The sequence below is a fragment of the Channa argus genome, chromosome 12, assembly GCF_033026475.1.
Source record: "Channa argus isolate prfri chromosome 12, Channa argus male v1.0, whole genome shotgun sequence".
Lineage (NCBI taxonomy): Eukaryota > Metazoa > Chordata > Actinopteri > Anabantiformes > Channidae > Channa > Channa argus.
This window is the reverse complement of record NC_090208.1, coordinates 3,634,270-3,649,406: the sequence shown is the minus strand read 5'-3', so window position 1 is coordinate 3,649,406 and position 15,137 is coordinate 3,634,270. Positions and strand designations below refer to the sequence as shown.

General features: G+C 42.2%; 1 protein-coding gene across 1 annotated transcript; it reads right to left on the bottom strand.

Annotated features, from left to right (window-relative positions):
* Positions 1–10,648: 10,648 nt before the first annotated feature.
* LOC137137068 (transmembrane protease serine 11E-like) lies at positions 10,649–13,218 on the bottom strand. Its single transcript, XM_067522954.1, has 4 exons — positions 13,173–13,218; positions 12,567–12,587; positions 11,268–11,376; positions 10,649–10,950 (listed from the first exon to the last, which is right to left on the bottom strand). Exons 1-4 carry the CDS (start codon positions 13,216–13,218, stop codon positions 10,869–10,871), a joined length of 258 nt encoding a protein of 85 aa, XP_067379055.1. The 3' UTR covers positions 10,649–10,868.
* Between the last annotated feature and the right edge of the window lie 1,919 nt (positions 13,219–15,137).

Sequence of the window (15,137 nt, the reverse complement as noted above, 5' to 3'; positions counted from 1 at the left end):
AACATCCTGATGATCTGATATTTCTATAAAACCAAAGTGTGAAGATGATCCACAATGAAACCAGACATGTGGTTTATACAGAGGAAGATTGATTTTTTTATCATCTCTAACATTTATTACTAATTATTAACACATTTCTGTTTAAACATTATTAAATTGCTTGTTAGTTTTATTTTTGCCACAAAATTTAACAGATGACACAGTAAATTTTAGATTCCAAAGTAAAAAAAGTAATAAAACAAAATTTTGATCTTGTAGCGAATTTTACTATTTTAAATATATAGACATACGCAAAGCAATACAAAAAAATCTAATTGCATAATTTTAATTAATATAAATTAGTGTGAATCAGTGAATCAATAAATAATTGTCATTGAATTTAAACTTTGTTTCTTTTATTTAAGAACCAAAATATTTCTTCACTGTCCACATGCAGTAATGTCCATAACAATCTAAAATATGAGCTAATATGTTGAGGAAATAAATTCATAAATGTTCATCATTCCATCAGTTTCTCACTCACTATGAAACACGATTTCTTTCCTGGTTCAGTTTCTCCCATCAGCTCAGGGTTTCCACTTCAGATCATGTGGTCTGTCAGATGTGTGCTGGCTCACACAAGCTCAACAGTTTGTGATGGTCAGTTTGGGGGTTCAGGGTCTTGTCCAGGTACATTTCCACATATGACTCTACACAGTCGGGCTGAGAATCACTGAAGCTACGGTCGACAGGTGGACAGTCACCACCTGAGCCACTGCTGCCCCCTCACCACAGATCTCAATTCATTTTTTTGCGTCTTTTTCTTTTATATTTTATATTACATATATTATTTACACATTGAATGTTGGACTTCAAAGAGTCTTTTAAGAATTGACTCAGTTTGGACAGTTTTTATTCCCTTCTGTCCTCACTTTGATCTAAAGGAACATTAGTATTGCACCTACTATTTTAGTTGATTAAGAGGTTTTACTTGTTCCCCAGTGTTTCCCTCACACAGCAGTAAGTAGATCTGAAACCTGATTGGTTCAGGTGTGGACAGTGAGGAGGTTCTTACCTGGTGTCAGCAGAGTCAGCAGAGTCACCACACACATCACTTTGTAGGAAGCCATCGCTGCAAGTGTCAAGTCCTCACATGTGACATGGTATAAATACCTTGTTCTCCCCCCTCCCTCCCTCAGACACACCTCTCTCTGCTTCTTTGACAAGCAATACATCAAACGAAACCATTGTTGTGTCTTTTTACCAAACCAAGTTCAAGTCTTTTCCAGTTCAAAGAGATTCTGCACCATGTTCCTCAATCATTACTTCAGAAGCTGGATGGACGTCTTTGCTGACAAGGACTAATCATTCCTTGTTATTCATCTATAAAACCTTCCTACATACAGAAATCTAGACTTTACACAAATGATTGGACCACTTGTGATGATTCAGCGAAGAAGTTTAAATGTGCTGACGACACGACACTGGTTGGGCTCAGAACAACATCAGATGTATCAGCATAGAGAAAGGAGCTGGTCTTCAGATCATAATATTCACCTTTACATTGGGAAAAATAAAGAGATGGTTATAGTTTCTGGAAAAGGTTGTGAGGAAACGATGACTATAATATCTGTGAACCTGAATTTACATGAGCCACGGTTAAGACATGTGGATCAGAGCTGTGTGATATGACCAACATCACATATCCTGATAGAGTTAATGAAAAATTCAGTTAAGCATAGAACAAAATGTGCAGCACACTTTGTGGTTCTTATCTGAAGATTATCTTTGGACTGTTGGACATTATTCTTGTGTAGGTGCTAACAGAGTGGTGTCTGTTGTGGTGATGCTGGAACGTACAGGCACGATGCTCCAATTGAGGAGAAAGATTTGCAGAACTAGGCTGAAATGAATTATCAGTAAAATGTTTGTCGTGCGAGAGACGCAATAAAACCACATGCTACAGTCAAGGTTGTGTTAAAATTGAAGGTGTGTTAATTGATTCACAACCTGAATGAAGCACTGAGTAAAATGGAAGAAAACATTCCACCTTAAAGGTTGTTGTAGCTCTTCAGCAGAATTAGCTGTGCTGGACTCGTCCAGTAAGTGTATTGCGTCAATTCCTGTTTTTGCACACTCTTCGGTTTCTACCAAAGGACTGTTTACTGATTAATTGTAGCTCTTACGCAAATCGGAGGTCACTAAAATTAACATTGTATCGGTGTGTAACTCTACCAAAACAATGTTGGACTCCGTAATTTTCTCTGGACCCCTGCCAAATCTTACCAGTGACGACATGTCGTCATTCAACCGCGGGCTGTCTAGGTGGTGTCCAGCAAACGATGTGGGCTACATAGACAATTGGAAAAGTTTTTTGGGAAAATCTATGCTGATTAGGAGAGATGGCATCCATCCTACTTTAGATGGTGCAGCTTTCTTATCCAGAAATATGGCTGGTTTTATTAGACAACCAAAAGTATGACAATCCAGAGTTGAGCCTAGGATGCAGAGATCCAGTCCTACACGCCTCTCTGCAGTGTCCTTACAACCGTCACCCCCCCACAACTCCCACATACCTATAGAGACTGTGTCTGTTCCCCGACCAACTAAATTACATAAACCAAAAAACGACCACAAGAGGAGTTAATCATTATAAACTAAAAAAACTGCTCTAGGTTGGTTTAAATCTTATCTGTCTGATAGATTTCAATTTGTTCATGTTATGATGAATCCATGCACACAAAGGTTAGCTATGGAGTTCCACAAGGCTCTGTGTTAGGACCAATACTTTTTACTTTATATATGTCTCCTTTAGGCAACATTATTAGAAAACACTCCATACATTTCCACTGTTATGCTGATGATACCCAGTTATATTTATCTATGGAACCAGATGAAAATAATCAGTTAATAAAGCTTCAAGCCTACAAGACATAAAGGCCTGGATGTCCCACAATTTTTTACTTCTAAAATCAGACAACCAGCTCCCAGTTCAGATTCGGGAAGCAGACACCCTTTCTACTTTTAAGTCTAGGCTCAAAACCTTCCTCTTTAATAAAGCTGATCTTTAGTTATAGTTATGCTGCTAAAGGTTTAGACTGCTGGGGGACCCACCCCCCAATTCACCGAGCTCCTTTCCTCTTCTTGTCACCACTGTATGACATTAACTCTGTGTTTTCTCCCGTAGTTGTCTTTGTCCTTCCCTTTCCCCCTCTCTCTGTCCATTTCTGCAGGTGTCCCTGGCTTTGAAGCTGTGTGTCTTCGAGTGTGCAGCTACTGATCCTACAACCTACCCGATGTTTTGTTGTTGCTTTTTGTTGCTCTGTTCTTTTCTCTCTCCCCTTTCCACTCACCCCAACCGGTCAAGGCAGATGTTCGTCCACCCTGAGCCTGGTTCTGCTGGAGGTTTTTTCCGTTAAAGGGAGTTTTACCTCTCCACTGTTGCCTATGGCTTGCTCCAGGGGGAATTGTTGGGTTCTCTCTATACATCTTTATAACCTTGACTTTATTCTGTAAAGTGCCTTGAGATGACTTTGTTGTGAATTGGCGCTAAATAAAGTTTAATTGAATTGAAAGGTGCTGAACTGGTGTTAACCTACTTGTTCTCCTTCCTGTGGCATCATGTTCTGTCCAATTGTCAGACACTTTGGACTCGGTTCTTGAAGTTGAAGTTACCTTTGACGTCAGTGAGACACACAGAGTGTCCAATTAAGTCCTGTATTTGGCAGCATTTGATTCCAAAAGGAACTTTTCCTCAGTGTCCAGCTGCTTTATTGGTCAGAAAATGGCTGACGCAAGTTTCCTGGAAAAACATAAGTTTCTGAGAAACAGTTCATTGGTTTGGTGATAACAGAGACACATTAACAAAGAAATGTGTGATCTATTGTTTGGCAAAGAAGCAGAGTGAGGTTTGTCTGAGGGAGGGAGGGAGGAGAAGAATGGAAACTTGATGGTTTCCTACAAAGTGACGTGTAAAAAAAAATATATTATATAAGTATATTTATGTATTTAACTTAATAATATATAAAAGACAAAAATACGTAATTTCTTTTTACTGAGATCCGAACCCCTTCTGGACCTCCTGCAGTTCGTCTATAGAGCCAACAGATCTGTAGATGACGTAAACATGGCCCTCGTTCTATACAAAAACCAAACCAAAAATCAGTCCACTCAACATGGCTCCCTCCGAGGCAGACGTGTTTGCTCGCTCCGCACTGAAATGTCTTCTTTGTGTGTTTCTTGTATTTTCTGCAGTATATAAATGTCATGCACTGCTAACATACAACCGACAGCCATTACTGGACATCACCAACTCACAACACACTGACTTTACTAGTTGTATTCTGCTACAACTCATGTTCGCTCCCAGAGTCACCACCGAAACCACCCCGGGGGCAACGAAGCACCGGGCTTGAGTGAGTTAGTTGACCCCAGGAGAGCGCTTCAGAGACGGCGACGCAAGTGAGGCAAGAGGGGAGGGCTCCATGCTACCACCGCTACCTAGCCTCCAGCTAGCGAATGTGCGGTCCCTGGAAAACAAACTGGACGAGCTATGAGCCAGGATTACAACCCAACGGGAAATCAGAGAGTGCTGCGCCCTGATTTTCACCGAGACCTGGCTCTCAGACAAAGTCCCAGAGGACGCCATTCAGCTACAGACTCAGTCTGTTCACCGAGGCAATCAAGTGGCCGCGTCCGGTAAGACTAAAGGGGGATATGGGTGTTTACGTCATCAGCGTGTTAGAAACGGCTCATCCTGACGCTGTTTTTATTGTTGCTGGTGACTTCATTCCCACACTTGATAAGAACACTCTCGATCATGTTTACAGCAACATACGTGGTGCATACAGGGCGGCACCCTGCCCCCACTTCAGACACTCAGACCACATCTCTTTGTTCCTGTACAATGCTTACAGACAAAGACTGAAACAAACACACCCTGTCACCAAACAGGTTAAACTCTGGATCCCAGACACTGAGAGAACCTTGCAGGACTGTTTTGCTCTGACAGACTGGGACGTGTTTAAATCGACAGCCACTCTGGAGGACTTTTCCATCAGCGTACAGGATTATGCTGAGTATGTGACTGGGTACATCAGCACTTGTGTCGATAACATCGTGCCCACCATACAAATCAGGAAGTTTCCAAATCAGAAGAAGTCAGATGCTACATGCTTGCTCTCTTGCATTTAGATCAGGCAATGAGACCGAGTACAAAGCTGCGAAGTACAGACTGAGAAAAGCCATCACAGCGGCCAAGAGGCCGAGAGAAGAGAGAAGCTGGACAGCTTCTACTCTAATGCTGACTCGTGCCTGATGTGGCAAAAACTGCAGCACATCACAGACTACAGGACCAACACCACCAGCATCACCTCAACAGACTGCCATTGCTGCAGCCATCCACTACTCCCTCTCTCATCTGGAAAATAAGGACTCATACCTCAGGATACTCTTCAATGCAACCGCAAGGGGGCACAAGCCAGTGTCTTCTTGTGCCAGTCCCAAGTCTGGATAAATGCAGAGGGTTGTCGCAGGAAGGGCATCCGACGTAAAACACATGCCAAATCAAACATGCGAATCGTGACAAAGACTTCCATACCGGATTGGTCGGGGCCCAGGTTAACAACGACCGCCACCGGTGCTGTTGACCTACAGGGTACTGGTGGAAATTGGACTACTGTTAGTTGAAAACGAAGAAGAGGAGGAGGAAGGTGTGTTCGTAGGCAGAGAGAGAAGAGGAAAGCTAAGAATGTAGGACTGACAGTGGGGACTTTGAATGTTGGTACTATGACAGGGAAGACTAGAGAGTTGATCGACATGATGCAGAGAAGGAAGGTGGACATACTGTGTGTCCAGGAGAGCAGGTGGAAAGGTAGCAAGGCTAGAAGCTTAGGAGCAGGGTTCAAGTTGTTCTACCATGGGTCAGATAGGAAGAGAAATGGAGTAGGAGTTATATTGAAAGAGGATTTTGTGAGGAAGGTTCTAGAGGTGAAAAGAGTATCAGACAGGTTGATGAGTCTGAAGCTGGAAGTTGAAGGGGTGATGTTCAATGTTGTGAGTGGTTATGCCCCACAGGTAGGATGTGAGTTAGAAGAGAAGGAGAAATTCTGGAGTGAGTTAGATGAAGTGATGCAGAGCATCTCCAGAGGTGAGAGAGTCATTGGTGCAGATTTCAATGGACATGTAGGTGAAGGGAACAGAGGTGATGAGACTGTGATGGGCAGGTTTGGTCTTCAGGACAGGAACACAGAAGGACAGATGGTGGTTGACTTTGCAAAGAGGATGGAAATGGCTGTAGTAAACACTTTCTTTCAGAAGAAGCAGGAACAAGTGACGTACAAGAGCGGAGGTAGAAGCACTCAGGTAGACTACATCTTGTGTAGAAGTTGTAATCTGAAAGAGATCAGTGACTGTAAAGCATTGGTAGGGGAGACTGTAGCCAGACAACACAGGATGGTGGTGTGTAAAATGATGCTGGTGGTGAGGAAGATGAAGAGGACTAAGGCAGAGCAGAGGACGAAGTGGTGGAAGTTGAAAAAGGAAGAATGTCGTTTAGTTTTCAGGGAGGAGCTGAGACAGACTCTGGGTGGTTTGGAGGTGCTTCCAGATGACTGGACTACTACAGATAATGTGATCAGGGAGACAGGTAGGAGGGTACTCGGTGTGTCATCTGGAAAGAGGAAAGCGGAGAAGGAGACTTGGTGGTGGAACGAGGAAGTTCAGGAGTGTATACAGAGAAAGAGGTTAGCTAAGAAGAAGTGGGACACTGAGAGACTGAAGAGAGTAGACAGGAGAACAGGGAGATACAGCGTAAGGTGAAGATAGAGGTGGCAAAGGCCAAACAAAGAGCATATGAGGACTTGTATGCCAGGTTGGACACTAAAGAGGGAAAGGTGGATTTGTACAGGTTGGCCAGACAAAGAGATAGAGATGGAAAGGATGTGCAGCAGGTTAGGGTGATTAAAGATAAGGATGGAAATGTATTGACAGGTGCCAGGAGTGTGATGGGAAGATGGAAGGAGACCTTTGAAGAGTTGATGAACGAGGAAAATGAAAGGGAACGAAGAGTAGAAGAGGTGACTGGTGTGGAGCAGGAAGTAGCAAAGATTAGTAAGAGTGAAGTGAGGAGGACATTGAAGAGGATGAAGAGCGGAAAGGCAGTTGGTCCTGATGACAAACCTGTGGAGGTATGGAAGTGTCTAGGAGAGGTGGCAGTAGAGTTTTTGTCTAGTTTGTTTAACAAGATCTTGGAGAGTGAGAGGATGCCAGAGGACTGGAGGAAAAGTGTACTGGTACCAATTTTTAAGAACAAGGGAGATGTGCAGAGCTGTGGCAACTACAGAGGAATAAAGCTGATGAGTCACACAATGAAGTTGTGGGAAAGAGTAGTGGAAGCTCGGCTAAGGGCAGAGGTGAACATTTGTGAGCAGCAATATGGTTTCATGCCTAGAAAGAGAACAACAGATGCAGTATTTGCTTTGAGGACGCTGATGGAGAAGTACAGAGAAGGTCATAGGGAGTTGCATTGTGTCTTCGTAGATTTAGAAAAAGCGTATGACAGGGTGCCGAGAGAGGAGCTGTGGTATTGTATGAGGATGTCTGGAGTGGCAGAGAAGTATGTTAGAGTGGTGCAGGACATGTATGAGAGCTGTAAGACAGTGGTGAGGTGCTGTAGGTGTGACAGAGGAGTTCAAGGTGGAGGTGGGTCTGCATCAAGGATCGGCTTTGACCCCCTTCTTGTTTGCTCTGGTGATGGACTGACTGACAGATGAGGTTAGACAAGAATCTCCCTGGACTATGATGTTTGCAGATGACTTTGTTATTTGTAGTGAGAGCAGGGAGCAGGTGGAGGAAAATCTAGAGAGGTGGAGGTCTGCTCTGGAAAACAGAGGAATGAAGCTTAGCCGCAGCAAGACAGAATACATGTGTGTCAATGAGAGGGACCCAGGTGGAATGGTGAGGTTACAGGGAGCAGAGGTGAAGAAGGTGCAGGACTTTAAGTACTTAGGGTCAACGGTTCAGAGCAACGGTGAGTGTGGAAAAGAGGTGAAGAGGCGAGTGCAGGCAGGTTGGAACGGGTGGAGAAAAGTGTCAGGTGTGTTGTGTGATAAAAGAGTATCAGCGAGAATGAAAGGAAAGGTGTTCAAGACGGTGGTGAGACCAGCAATGTTGTTCGGCTTAGAGACTGTTGCACTGAAGAAAAGACAGGAGGCAGAGCTGGAGGTAGCAGAGCTTAAGATGTTGAGGTTCTCTTTGGGAGTGACGAGGATGGACAGGATCAGGAATGAGTACATCAGAGGGACAGCTCATGTTAGATGTTTTGGAGATAAAGTCAGAGAGGCCAGATTGAGGTGGTTTGGACATGTTCAGAGGAGAAACTGTGAATATATCGGTAGAAGGATGCTGAGGTTGGAGCTGCCAGGCAGGAGGTCTAGAGGAAGACCAAAGAGGAGATTTATGGATGTAGTGAGGGAGGACATGAAGTTAGTTGGTGTGAGTGAAGAGGATGCAGAGGATAGAGTTAGATGGAGGCACATGATTCGCTGTGGCGACCCCTGAAAGGGAGCAGCCGAAAGGAAAAGAAGAAGAAGAAGACCTCAGGATACTCTTCATCAACTACAACTCCGCCTTCAATACGGTCATTTCCCACAACCTCACCCACAAACTGTCCACACTTGGTCTACCCCCCACCCTCTGTGACTGGCTCCAAGACTTCCTGACTGGCAGGACTCAGTCTGTCAGGATTGGTAAAAGGTCTTCAGCCAGTATCATCACAAACATTGGCACTCCACAGGGTTGTGTACTCAGCCCCATCCTCTACACCCTGTTCACCTACGACTGTGTCGCCTCCCACAAGGACAACATCATCCTGAAGTTTGCGGACAATACCGCAGTGATAGGACGCATTGCTGGTGGTGACGAGGCAGCCTACAGGAGGGAGGTGGCCAGTCTGGTGTCATGGTGTGGAGACAACAACCTCACCCTCAACACGGACAAGACGAAGGAAATGATCGTGGACATGAGAAAGGAGAGAACTTTAAACTTTAAATACCTGGGTGTCCACATCAGTGAGGACCTCACTTGGACAGCTCACGTCACGCAGCGGGTCAAGAAGACCCAACAGCGGCTGTATTTTCTGAGGAGGCTGAGGAAGTTTGGCATGTCGCCTAAGATCCTCAGCAATTTCTACAGCTGCGTCATTCAGAGTGTCCTGACCAACTGCATCACTGTGTGGTACAGCAGCACTACTGCCATGGACCATAAACACCTGCAGAGAGTAGTGAAGCCTGCACAGAAGATCACCAGGACTCTACTGCCCTCTCTCCAGAGCATCTACCACCACAGAGTCCACAGGAGAGCTGCTTCCATACTCAAAGACCCCTCCCAACCCCAGCACGGACTGTTCACACTTCTACCCTCAGGACGGAGGAACAGAAGTGTGAAATGCAGAACCTCGAGACTGAAGAACTCTTTCTTCCCCTCTGCCATCAGACTCCTAAACAGCTGACAGGAGTTTACAACCATGAACATAAAATAACTGTTAACATGGACACAACTGTTTACATTGAGTCACATTTTGCATTTGCACATTTATTTGTTTCAGAACTGCACTAACTCACCTTTATTGCCTTATTGCTCATATTTTTTGCAACATGATGATGACCCCCAGATTTTTGGCCGACTTAGTGGGACAATCACTGTAGATCCAATGTTGATGCTGATGCTGTGTTGCGTCGAAGGTCTGGCTGGGAAGACAAGGACTTCGGTCTTGGAGAGGTTGAGCTAAAGATGTGTCCCTCTCATCCAGGAAGAAATGTCTGAGAGACAGGCAGAAATGCGCGATGAGACAGTGGAGTTGTCCAGTGGAAAGGACAGGAAGAGCTGTGTGTCATCAGCATAGCAGTGATAGGAAAGACCATGTGAGTGGATGATAGAGCCCAGGGATGTAGTATAGACAGAAAAGAGAAGAGGACCAAGAACTGAGCCCTGCAGCACACAGGTAGAGAAGCTACGAGAGTGAGAAAGATGCCGCTGCCAGGATTGTTTGTCAAAGAAGCAGAGAGAGGTTTTAGAAGAAGGTGTTTATGCCAGAGCTGGTGTGATGAAGTGAATCTTAATGGTTTCCTACAAAGTGACATGTAAAAAAATCAAATAATATAAAGATATATTTAATATTATATATAGAAGAAAAAATTAACACAGATTAACAGATATGTTGTTGTAGAGAAACAAGCTCAGGGTTCCACTGCTTCTCCGTTATTGCTGAGTGGTGTTTTCTGCACTTTGTATTTGTTATTAGGCTCATTTTATAATGTTATTTGAAATCCACCCACCCGTCTGTCTTACATAAAACCCTAAAATATCTTGTTATTTTCTTAATCGGATGTCAAGTTTGAGTTCCTTCTTCTATCTTGAGTGTTTAGCCCTTGTGAGTCCTTTGTATGTGACACGCCTGGTACATGTCCAATGTCTGTATAAACTAATGTGACAAGCTTCCTGAAACTGGAACAATAATTTCTCTTAAGACACACTTTGGTGCTATAGCATATTTTTATCAATAGATGGTGCTACTATACCTCTAGAGGGTCTATAGCTACACCCCAGCACATGATCAGTTTGTGAACGTGCACAGTGGAAATCACTGATTTAAATAAAAGTCACAAAGAGCTCAGAGATGCAGGTTCCTTTAATAAAATCCTCATGTGAAGCAGATCTTCAACAATGTTCAGAGAAAAAATGACTGAACAGGAAACTTCTATTCTTGTGGGATCATTGTGTGACTCCTCTCCTGCACAGCTGTTAGTCACTGCTGGATAATCAGAGCTAAACTACTGGTGGCTGAAAGGCCTTAAACCCTTAAAAGCACAAACATGGCCAGCATGACAAGCTCACACCAAACATCCTTCGTTGTCCAGACAGTTGTACTTGGACAGGGTTGGGGGGAGGGTCCAAACACATCCTGTGGGTAAACTGAGGGAGATAACATGAGTTAAATTAGGACTGAGAAAAACTCAACACTTTAAAACATCTGATTTTAAACCAGGACTGGATCTTTACAGGTTCAACTTGTTGGACTGTTGATCAAAGAACTGGCTCAGTGTTTCTGTCCCAAAGGACAAAGGATGAAGCTACAGTCAACAATATATCACTGTGTGCCGAACCAAACCAACAACCTGTTAGTCCGTCTGTCTCAGTATTTTGTGGATTCCCCACCTGACCCAGTCCTTTTCTACAACAACTGTCCACTGTGGTGATGGACAAACACGAACATGTCCCAGGTGTCTCACCTTGAGAAACAGTCGACACTGCTCAGCACAGAGTCCTCGTCCACCAGAGTCCGACCACACACACGACGTCCATCCTTCTGTAGACTCTCCATCCACGGACACTCACCATCTGTAACATAAGAGCTTCCTCTCAGAACACAAGTATTCAGCGGGGCCTGGCCACAGACCACAGCTGGAGACAAACCAAACAGGTTGAGAATTTTGGCTTTAAAGCCTTGTAAACTTTGTGCGTTTAAGTTAAACCCACATAGATGTAGTTTAGATGATCGTGGAGGTTCCAAAGTTTATAAAGAGACCAAAATATAGTCTAAGACTCCTGGGATATTTCACTTTGATGCAGTGGAGTATTAAAATTTTTGTCTCTGACTTTGTCAGCACAGTTTCATGAAGAGCTGCAATGGTTTGCCGTGGTGATCCCTACTTGTCATGATTGGCCCTTTGGTTTCACTTCCCGTCTCTGTCTTTTATTTTGTATTCACCTGTCTCCACATCCTGCTCTGTTCAGCCACTTTACATTCATCACCTCTCCTAAATGGTTACACCTGTTCCCGTGACTCAAACCCAGCCCTTCCCACAGTCCCCTGCATGACTTCAGTGAGCCTTCCAGACATTGTCTATGTGTCATTTGGATCATGGTAATGTCTGCAATCACCTGCCTGAAGCCTGCTGATAAATCAGTTTGGCCTGTTACCGGTCTGCTAAACTGCTAATCTGCTAAACTGCCTGTGTGCTAACCAGTCTGTATATTACCTGCTTGCTAAGCAGGTAATAAGGCCACTCCTACACTCCTGTGAGACTCACAGTAGACTGCACCCTCACACCGTCCTCATAAACCCCTCCCCATGAGAGGACCACTGCTTAATGAGTGTAACTGTTTACAATTTGAAATCATTTGTCACTTTAATCTACTGTGTGTTGTGTTTTTGTGACCTATTTACAGTTGATTGCTTTTTTTTATTACTACTTTTCTATTTTGTGCTCAGAAACTCGTGAGGAACAAAATTTCATTTCAGTCTGTGCTTTTAAAAAATAACGTGTGAAATGACAAAGAATCTTGACTCTGACTGAAATGTTTTCACTGATTTTGTTTCAATTCAAGTCATGAGTTTTTGTAATTGTCTGAATCAGCCTGATTATAGCAAATCAGTCACATTTTATAAAAAAATGTGACTGATTTGTGTTGTCTACCTGCAGTCTGAAGTTCTAGATTTGACACAAACACAATCTGAAACATTTCTATCCAACAACAGTGTGAAGATCATCTTTAACTAAATCAGACAGGAGCAAACTGGGACTTACCATCCAGCTGTGAGAGACTCTCTGAAACACAGAACACAAAGAAACTGTTAGTAATACACACACACACCTTTTATACAACACTAATGTTTTCACTAAATATGTTTTAAATTTATTTTTTAACATTTATTACTAATTATCAACAGATTTCTTTTTAAACATTATTAAAAATTGTTTGTTGTTTATTTTGTCTTTTTCCACAAAATTCAACAGATGACAAAATAAAATTTAGATGCTAAAGGTTTCAAGTGACTTGAATTTTATTTCTCTATGTATTTATTTTACTCATATGTAACTTAAATAACTCAAAAACACATCAAATCTAATTATATTTTTAATAAATTAAAATTTACTCTGTAATTAAATTTTTGCTTCAGAAGTATAAATTCTATTTTAATACAAATTATGTTAATAAAATATAACATTTCCAGGTACATTTCCACATATGACTCTACACAGTTGGGCTGCTACGGTCGACAGGTGGACAGTCACCACCTGAGCCACTGCTGCCCCCTCACCACAGATCTCACTTCATCAGTGTTCAGTTTTTTACGTGAATTAGATCTGAAACCTGATTGGTTCAGGTGTGGACAGTGAGGAGGTTCTTACCTGGTGTCTGCAGAGTCACCACACTCATCACTTTGTAGGAAGCCATCGCTGCAAGTGTCAAGTCCTCACATCTGACATGGTATAAATACCTTGTTCTCCCCCCTCCCTCCCTCAGACACACCTCTCTCTGCTTCTTTGACAAGCAATAGATCAAACTAAACCATTGTTGTGTCTTTTTACCAAACCAAGTTCAAGTCTTTTCCAGTTCAAAGAGATTCTGCACCATGTTCATCAATCATTACTTCAGAAGCTGGATGGACGTCTTTGCTGACAAGGACTAATCATTCCTTGTTATTCATCTATAAAACCTTCCTACATACAGAAATCTAGACTTTACACAAATGATTGGACCACTTGTCATGACTCAGTGAAGAAGTTTAAATGTGCTGACGACACGACACTGGTTAGGCTCAGAACAACATCAGATGTATCAGCATAGAGAAAGGAGCTGGTCTACAGATCATAATCTTCACCTTTACATTAGGAAAAATAAAGAGATGGTTATAGTTTCTGGAAAAGGTTGTGAGGAAAATGATGACTATAATATCTGTGAACCTGAATTTACATGAGCCACAGTTAAGACATGTGGATCAGAGCTGTGTGACATGAACAACATCTCATATCCTGATAGAGTTAATGAAAAATTCAGTTAAGCATAGAACAAAATGTGCAGCACACTTTGTGGTTCTTATCTGAAGATTATCTCTGGTCTGTTGGACATTATTCTTGTGTAGGTGCTAACAGAGAGTTGTGTTGAGATTGAAGGTGTTTTAATTGATTCACAACCGGAATGAAGCACTGAGAAAAATTAATCCACCTTAACCCTCCTGTTGTGTTCAGGGTCAAATTGACCCGTTTTAAAGTTTAACAATCTAAAAAAAATACTTAAAAGTATTTTTTCAATTTGAAACTTCTCCTGTTTGGCTTATGTAGTGTAATCAACCTATAAACTAAAAATGGTTCCGTTCACATATGTGTAACCCCCCTACATGTTTATATTACAAAGGTGCTGTTCAGGTTTTAATTTATCAATATCACTCCATAAACAAAAAAAAAATTTCAAAATATAAAATAAAATTTTTAAAAATCAATTGCCTATAAAACTATTGTAATTTATTTGTAGTTTTTTTTCAGTGTACATTCAAAAAAGTTTTAACATGATCTTTTTGTAATAAACGAGTGACCTATGCTCATTGAACCATGATCTGTGAACAGTAAAGAACATCATTGAACTAAATATTGATTGAAATGGTTAGTAATGGATTTAATGATGAGATATAAACAATGTTTTTTGGGACTTTTTGGTTTCTGACACTTTTGTATGATTAACTGTATAATAAGGGTCAAGTTGACCATGTCAAAAGAGAATTGATGTTCCCGGGTCAAATTGACCCGGGAACATCAAGGCTGTTCCTCAGAAACCAACATAACAGGAGGGTTAATGGTTGTTGTAGCTCTTCAGCAGCATTAGCTGTGCTGCTAATGTTAACTACATTTTTGTGCTTTGTCCAAATAGCCGACGTTCCACAGATCAACAGAGACTGGATTAGTTTTCTCTCTTCATGCAACAAGTGATTCCAGAGTTGTTGGCAGTGATCTGACAGGAAACACCTCTTAAAAGCCCATTAATTTGAAATAGAGTTTGTTTTCCATCCTTTCATTATCTTTATCTGATTATCCTGGAGCGTTTTCCAGCTGTGGTTTGTAAATATGTTTTATCCAACTGGACATTTTATTGTCTGTAAAGCTTTTTTTAATATATGAAAAACTCAGCTTGAGATGGTTGAATGAACACGGGACTGAATGTACTAAGGAGCTGAACGGATGTAAATCAACTTGTTGTCCTTCCTTTGACCTCAGTGAGACACACTGTGTCCAATTAAGTCCAGTATCTGGCAGCATTTGATGCCCAAATCAACTTTTCCTCAAAAAAGAGCTGAATGCAGGTTTTCTGGTAAAAAACAT